The sequence below is a fragment of the Schistocerca piceifrons genome, chromosome 5, assembly GCF_021461385.2.
Source record: "Schistocerca piceifrons isolate TAMUIC-IGC-003096 chromosome 5, iqSchPice1.1, whole genome shotgun sequence".
NCBI lineage: Eukaryota > Metazoa > Arthropoda > Insecta > Orthoptera > Acrididae > Schistocerca > Schistocerca piceifrons.
This window is the reverse complement of record NC_060142.1, coordinates 256,621,004-256,632,435: the sequence shown is the minus strand read 5'-3', so window position 1 is coordinate 256,632,435 and position 11,432 is coordinate 256,621,004. Positions and strand designations below refer to the sequence as shown.

The 11,432-nt window shown below is 44.4% G+C and overlaps 1 protein-coding gene across 1 annotated transcript; it reads left to right on the top strand.

Annotated features, from left to right (window-relative positions):
• Positions 1 to 298: 298 nt before the first annotated feature.
• On the top strand, positions 299 to 11,220 carry LOC124798614 (ejaculatory bulb-specific protein 3-like). Its single transcript, XM_047262091.1, has 2 exons — positions 299 to 494; positions 10,837 to 11,220. Exons 1-2 carry the CDS (start codon positions 299 to 301, stop codon positions 11,025 to 11,027), a joined length of 387 nt encoding a protein of 128 aa, XP_047118047.1. The 3' UTR covers positions 11,028 to 11,220.
• The last annotated feature ends 212 nt before the right edge of the window (positions 11,221 to 11,432 follow it).

Sequence of the window (11,432 nt, the reverse complement as noted above, 5' to 3'; positions counted from 1 at the left end):
GAGATTTAAAGCGATCAGTAGTCGATTGCGAATATACGCTAAGGTTGACTTGATAGTTGATCTTGCTTGGAGGAAAGGCCGTAGCGATTACGAGTTCTCGTGTACACTGGATTTCGCAATGAGAATTCCGGTGATAGAAATGTGGTTATAGGGGAAAAGACTGGAAAGTCACGCAGTTGCAGTGAGTGACGTGTAAAGGCGTCCCTGGATGGAAGAAAACAGGCCTGGCATAGTGGGGACGGATGTATATAGGAGCGACTTAGGCCTGAGCGGGGCGTAGCGCACTCTGACCGCAGACATGAAGGCCGCTCTAGTGGTCGTCGCGGCGCTGGCCGTGGTCGCCGTCACCGCCGCGGAAGAGAAGTACACCACCAAGTACGACAACGTCAACCTGGACCACATCCTCGGGAACGACCGTCTCTTCAATAGCTACGCGCAGTGCTTGCTCGAGGATGGAGACGCCAACTGCACTGCTGATGGCAAGGAGCTCAAGAGTAAGTGTAGCTACGTGAACACATTGACACTCAGATAGGTGATTGGTTGTACCTACGCTGCGCGCACCTACGTCCACCTACACCTCTATATCTATACTCCGCGAGGCACCTTATGGTATGTCTCGCAGGCTACCACTGTCGCCTTCTCCCTTGTCCAAATCGTGAATAGCGCTCGAGAACTACAGTTGTTTGTAGTCATTCGTCTTAGTCGGATCTCTCTAATTTTTCCTCCGTAGTATTTTCACTAGATATATGCACGAGAGAGCAATATATCGGTGGGACCTTCGAGAAACGGTAAATCACGCCATCCGTAGAACGCCTCTCTTGTAACGTCTGCTGCTGTAGTTGGCTGAGCATCTCTGTCACACTTTCGGGCTTGGTAAATGTACCTATGAGAAAATGCGCTCTTTTTCGTTCGATCTTCCCCATTTCATCTATCAGTCCTTTCTGATAAGGGTACAAGGCTGACAAGCAATATTCAAGTGCTGAATATAATGCTCTCAGGCTTCAGTTATTGATCTAATGAGTGAATCATAAACTTCCTCATTCGTTAATCGACTTCACTTTCTGAGGGTCCTTCCAATGAATCTCGGTCTGCAATCTGCCTTACATGCTATTCGTTTTATGTGGACGCTCGATCACACAGATGTGATTGCTGTCAGTACTTGTTCGGCAATCTTGTGATCGTGTAATGATGGGTTTCTCCGTGTAGTTATGAACTCTACGTTACATCTGTTTGTATTGAAGGTCAATCCCAGCACCGAGCATCGTTTCTCTGGTATTCTTGGATTTCAATATCAGAGCCTAGCATCACCTTTTCTCTCTGTATAACAGCGTCATCAGCGAACAGCGTCACGGAGTTACGATGTTATCTACAATGCCATTCATACACTACAGGAAAAAATTGCAACGTTTTTAAGGTCTCTGATCAATGGCACGTGCATGTGTATGCCGAAGGATTGTAGTGTTACTAATTCATTTGTCACGATCATCGGCAATCAGAAGGCTCTTAGAAGGCGTGTCTGTGCATCTTCTATTTTGACTCTGCAGACAGAAATTGCGCTGAGCTTGCAGGAAGCTGGATGGACGTGCCGACGAATTGCTGTAGGTACTGCGCACAGTATATTGGTGATGCGTCGTTCTTTTCAGCGGTGGCGCACGAAACATTATCACACCTGTAGACCAGGAAGATCTTCCAGGTTACCCAAGAGCGCTAATACTCAGCTTCCTGGACTCGGGTAGGTGCGCCGGCCCCGGATCGAATCCGCCTGGCGTATTGCTGATAAGAGTCGGTGTGCCGCCCAGCCTGGATGGGGTTTTTAGGCGGTTTTCCACATCCCTCTAGGTGAATACCGGGCTGGTCCCCACGTCCCGCCTCAGGTACACGACTCGCAGACATTTGAAAACGTTCGCACTATTTCATGGCTTACACTAGATGCAGACAGCTGGGATGCACTAATTCTGTTCCGAGTGGTATGGGTTGGCGACAGGAAGGGCATCCGGCTTCCCTCTGACACTAACATCTCCAAATCCATAGTAACTGGGCCGACCCCTCGTAGAAGTGGGACAAAGGCCCAAAGAAAATGATGACCTGTAGACCAGGTCGTAGACGTTCGTTTAGTACAGGTGCACGTCGAGGTCAACGCAGTATGCGAGCAGCCGTGGTCACCCAACATCATATAGGGAGGGAATCTGTTCACATATCACACCTGCTGCTTAAGCATGAGTCGTCGGGAACCGTCTGCATGCGCAGATCACGTGTGCCTCTGGCCTTGTTAAGAAGAATGATACAATGTTGCTTCGGGTATGCATGCATATCCTAGGAACAGGAGCCGATGCGACTACAGCCGTTGTGAAATGCACGAAATGTATTCGCAGTTGCGAATACGAACAACCATCAGGTGTATAAGGGAATGATGGCTGGACCGGGACTCGTACTCGGATTTCCCGCTTTACCCACGGCCAGACCCAGACCTCCATTTGTCGTCGTTGCTGCGTCACGACCTGTACTCGTACACACATTTTGAAATTTCCGTACAAGGGAGGACATATTAACTGAAAATCACTGCCCGGTATCGGCAGATAAATACCAAATTGCAGTGCCTGTGTAGTTAAGAAGAAACACTCAGTGTGCCGGCCGAAGTGGCCGTGCGGCTAAAGGCGCTGCAGTCTGGAACCGCAAGACCGCTACGGTCGCTGGTTCGAATCCTGCCACGGGCATGGATGTTTGTGATGTCATTAGGTTAGTTAGGTTTAACTAGTTCTAAGTTCTAGGGGACTAATGACCTCAGCAGTTGAGTCCCATAGTGCTCAGAGCCATTTGAACCATTTGAAACACTCAGTGTTTCCTCGGACGAGCATGCATGCATGCGACCTGGACGCTGCAATATCGTATTTAACCTCCGAGGCCATGCAACGACTTTCAATTAAAGTGTGCTCCACTGCAAGGGAAATACAAAATGTGTCCACGAGTACAGGTTATGGCGCAGGAACGACGAGGTGTGGAGGTTTGGGTCTGACCCTGGGTCGTACACTGACAGCCAAAGCGGTCAACGCGACCTCACGCATAAAGCGGGACATCGGGGTTCGAGGCCTAGTCCGGCAGAAATTTTCACTTTCCCTTACACAGCTCATGGTTGGCTGAATTTATCACAAACTCGTTCAGTTGTGAACTACCTGTCACATCACTCATCAATAAAATTACCTTGTCCTTGAAGATGCTGCATTTGTTTTCCCGGTTGTTTGCACGGGGTGGCCCAGGAGGAGGGGTCAGTATTCAGGGATATGACATGAACGATCATTCGAATCAAACCACGGGCTCTAAAATGCATATCTTAAGGGCTACGAGCACTTTTTCGTAATCGATACTGTGAAACACACTTGCTTTCCATGTTTTGGGAGGTGGTAGAATGGTTCAAAACAAGAATGTCTAAAAAAAATTGCATACGCTAAGAGCTATAAGCTCTTATTCATCTTCACTACCTCTGCTACTGAGTAAGTGCTCGCAGTTCTTAAGTTACGCCTTTTAGAACCCATGTTTACGAGACAACTTTTTCTCGTTTTGGTGCATACCACATCTTTTGATAATGTGTATAGCATAGAGTTTGCACTAGAAGAGATTTGTGTCACAGCATGGAAGATGATTCTTTGATTTGAATAATGGTACCTGATCACATCCCAGAATATCGACCATTACTGCTGGGGCCCCCTGTCTATCATGAACATTACTGTATAGATTACGAACCTTTTGCCACTTTCTGCATCGGTAAGATGATACACTATGATGATGACGATATGCTCTGCCCATAAAGCAGGTCCATCACTCGAAATTCAGCATTTTACAGCCCCCCCCCCCCCTCTTCGCAACATCCTTTTTTTAAGCTACGTCGCTAGAGGAGGTTGGCACTACATCTGCACACACAAGTCATCTAATTCCCGTAAATTCCGGAGAGGGTGGCAACGAGCTCTGAAGCCACGTTCAATCACATTCCAGATCGATCGAGCTCAGATCTGGAGAGTTGTGGCTAGAACATCAATTGGAACTGGCCACTGTGTTCCTCGAACCACTCCATCACAGATGCCTTGAAACATTGCGCAGTATCTTGTTGAAAAATGCCGCTGCCGTCGGGAAACATGATCGTCATGAAGGGGTGTACGTGGTCTGCAACCAGTGTACGATAGTCCTTGGCCATCATGGTGCCTTGCACGAGTTTCATTGGACCCATGGATGCCCACGCGAATGTTTCCAATAGCATAATGGAACCGCGGTCAGTTTGTCTCCGTCCCACAGTACAGGTTCCAAGGACCTGTTCCCCTAGAAGACGATGAATTCGCGCCCTCTCATCGGCATAAAGAAGAAGGTATCGGGGTTCAGTAGGCCATACGAGGCTCTGCTACTGCGTCAACGTCCAGCGGCAATGGTCATTTACCCATTTCAGCCGTAGATGCCAATGTCGTAGTGTTAACATTGGCACATGGATGATTCGTCGGCTGAGGAGACCCCCGTTAGGAATGCTCGGTGTACTGTGTGTTCACACACTCTTGTTCTGTGTCCAGTGTTAAATTCTGATGTTAGCTACTTCACAGTTCGCCGCCTGATCTCTCTGATCAGTCATCTCAGCCTACGACGTCCGACATCTGTAATGAGGGGTGGCCACCCAACCCCATGATGTCTGAACGCGGTTTCATCTTGGTTTCGCCAAGTGTTGAAGACACTCACGACAGCACTGCTCGAACACCCAACAAGTCGTATAGTTTTCGAATTGCTCGCTTCAAGGCTTTGGGCCATCACGATCTGCTCTTGGTCAGACTCGGATAGATGGTTCAAATGGCTCTGAGCACTATGGGACTCAACGGCTGTGGTCATAAGTCCCCTAGAACTTAGAACTACTTAAACCTAACTAACCTAAGGACATCACACACGTCCATGCCCGAGACAGGATTCGAACCTGCGACCGTAGTGGTCGTGCGGTTCCAGACTGTAGCGCCTTTAACCGCTCGGCCACTTCGGCCGGCAGACTCGGATAGATGGTGCGCCTTCCTCACTCTCGACACACACAACAGACTCACTGATTCTACGTGCACCGAGCATGTATCTGACTAGCAGCCATTCCTCGCTAGGTGACACTGCCATCACCTAGACAACTTTGTATCCATAGTAATTCAGTGATCATAATGTTCCGTGTGATGAGTGTAAATGTGACCAGTGACGTGCTTGACGCAGACTACAGAAAATTTATGCCAAAATTGAACCGTAATAGGACCTTAACACAAGCACGGATACTCTTGTGAGCATTGTCTAGAAGTGAATTTGGCGTTGGCTATGCTTATATGTCATACAGAACCAATTTTCTCGAGCCATCGTCATTATCGAACAATTTGCTTCAGGGAAACTTGCCTATTTTCTTTTAAGAAAATAGAGTGTGCACAGTATAGTTTTTACTCCGCTTGTGGCAATGTTGTGTGCCCAGCGTCGCTGATGTATCCCGCTGAATATCATTTACGACACTAGGATAAAGGATGAAGCAAATTTAAATATGCAAAAATGGAAATTAAGGACATCCGTTTAACGACGACAGGCCGTATATTGTGCTTCGGTACCTTCACACCAACATCTTATTATTTCCCGAAGTTTCGCTTGTGAATTGCAAGGGTGTGTAGTGTAGGAAGTTTACTTCCACATCAGAATGCTACATGGCTTCAAAGACCGTTAACAGTGAGACTTCGTAGTCAGCTTCAGGTGAGTTGGAATAAAAACGCTTGACAGCATTAACACATTTAGTCGTAGATACCTGCAGACTTCCCCATGAGAATTTAAACGACACATTTTTTGTTCGTTTATTATGAATTCCTATGTGGTAATTTATGTATCCTCATAAATACACAACAAACCTGTTCACTGTCTGATGAAAAATATCAGGACGCCTAGTGGCCGACATTAGTATGGGATGAGACGAAACCTTGGCTTTGTGACTGCTTACACCCCGTTGTGGACACTTTCAATGAGGCGGCTGAATGTCTGCGGAGGAGTGACAGCCCATTCTTCCTCAAGAACCGAAAAAAGGCCAGGGTATGGAGCGAAGTCTTCGTGTTAATTCATTACAGAGATGTTACACTGGGTCCAGTTCGAGATTCTGAGCAGCCCAGTCCATGTCAGGTATGTCGTTGTCAGCAAACTATTGCCTCGCAGATGCTGCTACAAGACGAGGTGCATTGTCATTCTGATAACAATCATACTCTCCGAACTGTTCCTCTACTGTATGCAGTGTGTTCATGTTCTTCCGTGTTTATTCTTAAACACAACAAGGGGACCACAACCAAATCGCGAAGAATACATCCATGGTGTAATACGATCTCCTCCACGCTTAACTGTTGGGGCTACACTCGATGCCAGATAACGTTCTCCAGGTTATTTGTGTTTGAGATTTAATTATTTTCTATTAATTTTAGGTTTATAAGGTTGAGTTAATCCTTGATTCATTTGTTTTTGGCCGGTCGGAGTGGCCGTGCGGTTCTAGGCGCTACAGTCTGGAACCGAGCGACCGCTACGGTCGCAGGTTCGAATCCTGCCTCGGGCATGGATGTGTGTGATGTCCTTAGGTTAGTTAGGTTTAATTAGTTCTAAGTTCTAGGCGACTGATGACCTCAGAAGTTAAGTCGCATAGTGCTCAGAGCAATTTGAACCATTTGAACCATTTGTTTTTGTTACGCTGATTTAAAGTCTCTAAGTGCTTATTCTTCTGTTGTTAATGTAATAATTGTTATTGGTGGTGTAGGAAGCATAATTCGCCAAACACAATCCCTCCCGTCGGATTGCCACTGCGTATTTTGTGATTCATCGTTTCCAGTCATCCACTGTCCAGTGTCTCAAACATTGCTTAGCATTAGCAACAGAAATGTGTGGCTTGTGAGCACTTACTCGACCATTATACAGCTTTCTTTTTACCTCCCTACGCACAGTAATCGTGCTAACTGGACTGCTGTAGAACTTCGGGACTCACGAATGATTCCTTTCGCTGATTTCATGCGATTCTAACTGCCCTCGTCAGTGTTCGACAGCCCCCGTCCGTCAGTACATGAGGTCTGGCTGTCTTGGTTGAGTTGTGGTTGGTCTGGTTGCTATTGTTCTTTCGCTTTCCCACTTCACAATCACTTCACCAACAGCCGACTAGGCCAGCTTCAGAAGGATTCAAATAAACCCGATGGTATTGTTAGGTGACATCCAATGACTAATTCACGTTCGAGGTTACTGAGTTTTCTTGACCGATCCATTCTGCTTTTACTGCTTCTCTACTGACTAGACAGTATTCACCGCCTCCTTTCATACTGGCGGGTTCGCTTCTCGTGACACCTAGCGGTCAATGCCGCATTACGTAGGGGTGTGCGGATATCTTTGTTTAGATCGTTTATGTTGGTAGTGTGACGGAATTGACTGGATACTTTCCAATGTATTTTCCATCAAATAGTTGAATATCTCGATCATGAACTATAAACACAATTCAACTGAAGCCTGCTTCCGAGACCTTCAAATATAACTTTGCTGTCTGTCTTGCTGTTCACATAATTTGTGTGTCGCTAACAAAGTCACAGCTGTGAGGCGCTTTGATTGCAATTGGCAGATCTTCTCACGCGTACTCATGTTAATTTTCTTCTTTGACTTTCTTCGAACCTTTAGCGGTAAGGAATGAACAAGCAGCTGTAAACTCATGACACGGCTGATATTGTATCAAGTATCACCAGTTGAACTAAATCTGCAATTCACATAAAATAGCCACATTGTTAGCTAACGCCATGTCGTATTATGTCCTTCAACGCGAAGAAGGAGGGTCGCCAAAAGATAAGGGTGCTCCCTCTCCCTTCTCTCTCCTATCACTTTCATAAGCCGCTGTGGGCCCATAATTTAAGCAGACGAAGTTTTTTACCTCTGACTGGTTTGAAGCACCCCGCGATGAATTTCAGTCGCGTACTAACGTTTTTATTCTATGTCCGCACTTATATGTTAGGGACATTCCAGTCCCTGTCCTCCTCTCAACCCCCCCCCCCCCTTCCTCCCACAGTTCTTACCACCGAGCGATGTGGCGCAGTGGTTAGGGCACTGGTATCGCATTCAGGAAGACGACAGTGTTCAAATCCGCGTCCAGACATCCAGATTTAGGTGTCCCATAATTCCCCGAAATCGCTCCAGGCAAATGCTGGGATGTTTCCTTTGTACAAGGCTCGACCGATTTCCTCCCCATACCTCTGTAATCCGATCTTGTGCTCCGCCTTTAATGACGGTGCTGTTGACGGAACGTTAAACGCTAATCTTCCTTCTTTCTTCCAGTTGTTATCATCTTCAGTTTCATAAAGTACCATAGAAGGTATTCCTTGATGTCTTAACAAATTTTCTATTATCCTAGTCTTTTTTGGGTCAGTGTATTCCACTTGTTCCTCTTCTCATTCCGTATCAGTCCATCTAATTTTCAGCATCCATCTTTATGACCACATCTCGAATGCTTCGATTGTCTTCTTTTCCAGTTTTTTCACAGCCCTTGCCTCACTACCATACAATGCTATTGTTCTTCCTCAAATTGTGGTCCACGTTTGATAATGGTAGTCTTTTGGACAATAATGACCTTACTGCCTCTGTTTGTTTGCTTTTTAAGACCTCCTTTACTCTTGTGCCATATGATCTTTTACTTACAAGGTAGCGGAATTCCTCCACCTACTCTACTTGTTGTTCCCCAATTTTGATGTCAGTTTATCACGAAATTCATCACTACTGCTTCTCATCATCATATATGAAAAAAGAAGGTAGAAGTCAAGTTCATAAGCCACCCATTTGACATTCCTGTACAATGTGAAGTGCGTGAGGATCAGATTAAGTAAGCAAGTTAAGGGGGAGAATAAAAAATAAAAGATTTAATATTTAATACAAGAAAAGTGAGCTCTTAGACATTTTTGTACGTTTCACTAAGGATCTAACACTGTTTCTTGGAATATTTCTCTGTTAACAATTTGAGACGAACCTTTGCCTCTTTCCCCCTGAATTATAAATTCTGTTCGTGAGTACTCAGCTTTCTCCTATGTCACTACGTTACTCTGGTCTTCAATAAGAATGTGACTCATTGGAACTGACCTAACGTTAGGTACTGCCTTTGATAAATTACAGTTTTCTTGGTTTCCTAGTGAATTTGTTTATTATTCTCCATCCGTTTAAATGGCTACATTCGTCTACTTTAGGTTCCGCTATCGATTTTTAATGCATTCAAAATAGCTAAGGAAGTCAGATCAGTCTTTAAGTATTGGATGCGAAACAAACCAAACAACTTTCGTGGACAATCACAGGTATTAGTTTTATTATTGTCAGTGATGCAGTGGCCAAATTTCTCCATGGGAGCGCGTTAAATGGGTGTGTATTGCTTAGGAGAAATATATTTCATGTTCTGTCCCAATGCCGCAAGAGAAAGTCGTATGAATCACTTCCAGTTCTTTTCAGTTATATCGAAGGAAATTTCAAAAGTATTCCGAATTTATAATTTTGTAAGACAATTTTGGGATATATTCTGTAACTGGGTTTAGCTATTATTAATACTTTAAAGGGTAAGGGAAAATCCCATATAGCAGATTCCTTACAACGGATGTAGAGTGAAAGAAAATTACTTATTTTAAAGAAGGTCAGTGCGTTTGAACATGAAAACAAGAAAAGGGTCCAAATGAAATAAATGTGGGTCTGTGCCTCAGTCGTACGGCTCATCCTGTTTTATGTGAAATAATGAGCACACATGGTCAAACACTAAATTCATTTTCAATTTAGAATTTATCGAGATTTTATTAAATGCATTGAGGGCAATTCCGGGTTAGATATTGGCTGTGGTACAGGAGGAAGAGTATTCTACGTTAAAAAAAAAAAACGTTTTGAAGAAATTCTCAGTGTAGTCTATATCCTCTCTACCAGTTAATATTGATGTCGTAGGCAGAATATATAAGACTGCTAATAAAAAGCTTCTAGTTCCTTTTCCCGATAAATAATATGATTTTCGCTTCTAGTAAATCTTTACAATCGTGACAATCGCTTAAGAGAGAATGTATTACCGTTCCAAAGTAGTGCCTGTATGACTGTCTGTGATAAGTTAAAAGTGCATGTCAGAGTGGTGGTGGAAATTAGGCGCCTGCGGTCTGTATGCTGCCAATTATGCAGCACGAACATCACTTTACGGCTATTCCGGATTGTTAAGGGCTCCCTCCCTTTGTTTCCAAACTGATCGCTGCATCCTTTTACGTTGTTATACCTGCAAGCTGACGAAACAAGCAAGTGAAACAAAATTTCGAGAAAGGCGTAAAAGCACATGGGTAGCAGATGTCAACGTGAAGGCTCGCAGACACCGATAAAAAACAAATAAATAAAAAAAGACCTATGGCGTAAGGACAAACAAAGCAAAGGATAACAGATGGGGAATAACGACGAGTTTAACCTTGTGAATGGCTCTGTAATGGAGGAAGTGAGGGACTTCTGCTTAGGAGGTAAGATTACACGGAATGGACGAAACAAGGAAGACATCAGAAAAAGGTTTAAAAAAATGATATTCGGTAAAAGGCTTCTATTGAGGTCATCTACAATCAACAAAACGTATACTCTACAGTGAGAAATATAATTCATTCTGTTCTTAATTTTACAAACAACCAAAAGAGAAATTGTGGAAGATATGACAAATAACATTCGTTTACAGATTTCAGCAAGTTGTGAATGCGTGTTCCATAAAATTCTGCTCACTGTCGTCGATTAAACAGACAACTGAAACAGTTCCTTTTTCAGTAAACTTGTAATGTAATGAAGCTAAAGGGACTGTTTCGTTCCTTGCAGGAATCATCCCCGACGCGTTAAGCAGCGAATGCGCCAAGTGCAACGAGAAGCAGAAGGAGGGCACCAGGAAGGTGCTGAAGCACCTCATCAACCACAAGCCCGACATCTGGGCGCAGCTCAAGGCCAAGTACGACCCCGATGGCACCTACAGCAAGAAGTACGAGAACAGGGAGAAGGAGCTGCGCGAATAAGCATTATAAAAGACTGAGGCTTATAGATGTGACAAATACCCTCATTCTACACCACCCATCTTGGTGATTCAGAGAGCCAGACACAAATACTTTTCTTATCTTCATGAGAAGTTGTAGCATTTGAACAGTGTAACAAAATGTTAAGATATTTGTACTAGCTATATCTGGTCTTCACTTGATAAAAAATATAAGACACTGCTTTGTGAAATTCTGAAAGTGAGTCTTCATCCCTTACGACAAAATGTATTTCGTTTCAATTTTTCACGTATTATTTCTTGTATAAGAAAAAACTTTGATCAGTACGCTGCCCTCCAAATTAGAAGAGTTTACCTTCAACGACGACAGCCATGAAACCTTTGGAAGATTGGCTACCACGTAGTGAGTTCCAGGTATTGTTACACTTTC

Coding starts and splice junctions, on each gene's coding strand:
- LOC124798614 (XM_047262091.1), top strand. CDS start 299: ATGAAGGCCGCTCTAGTGGTCGTCGCGGCGCTGGCCGTGGTCGCCGTC. Junction 495..10,836: donor TGATGGCAAGGAGCTCAAGA/GTAAGTGTAGCT, acceptor CGTTCCTTGCAG/GAATCATCCCCGACGCGTTA.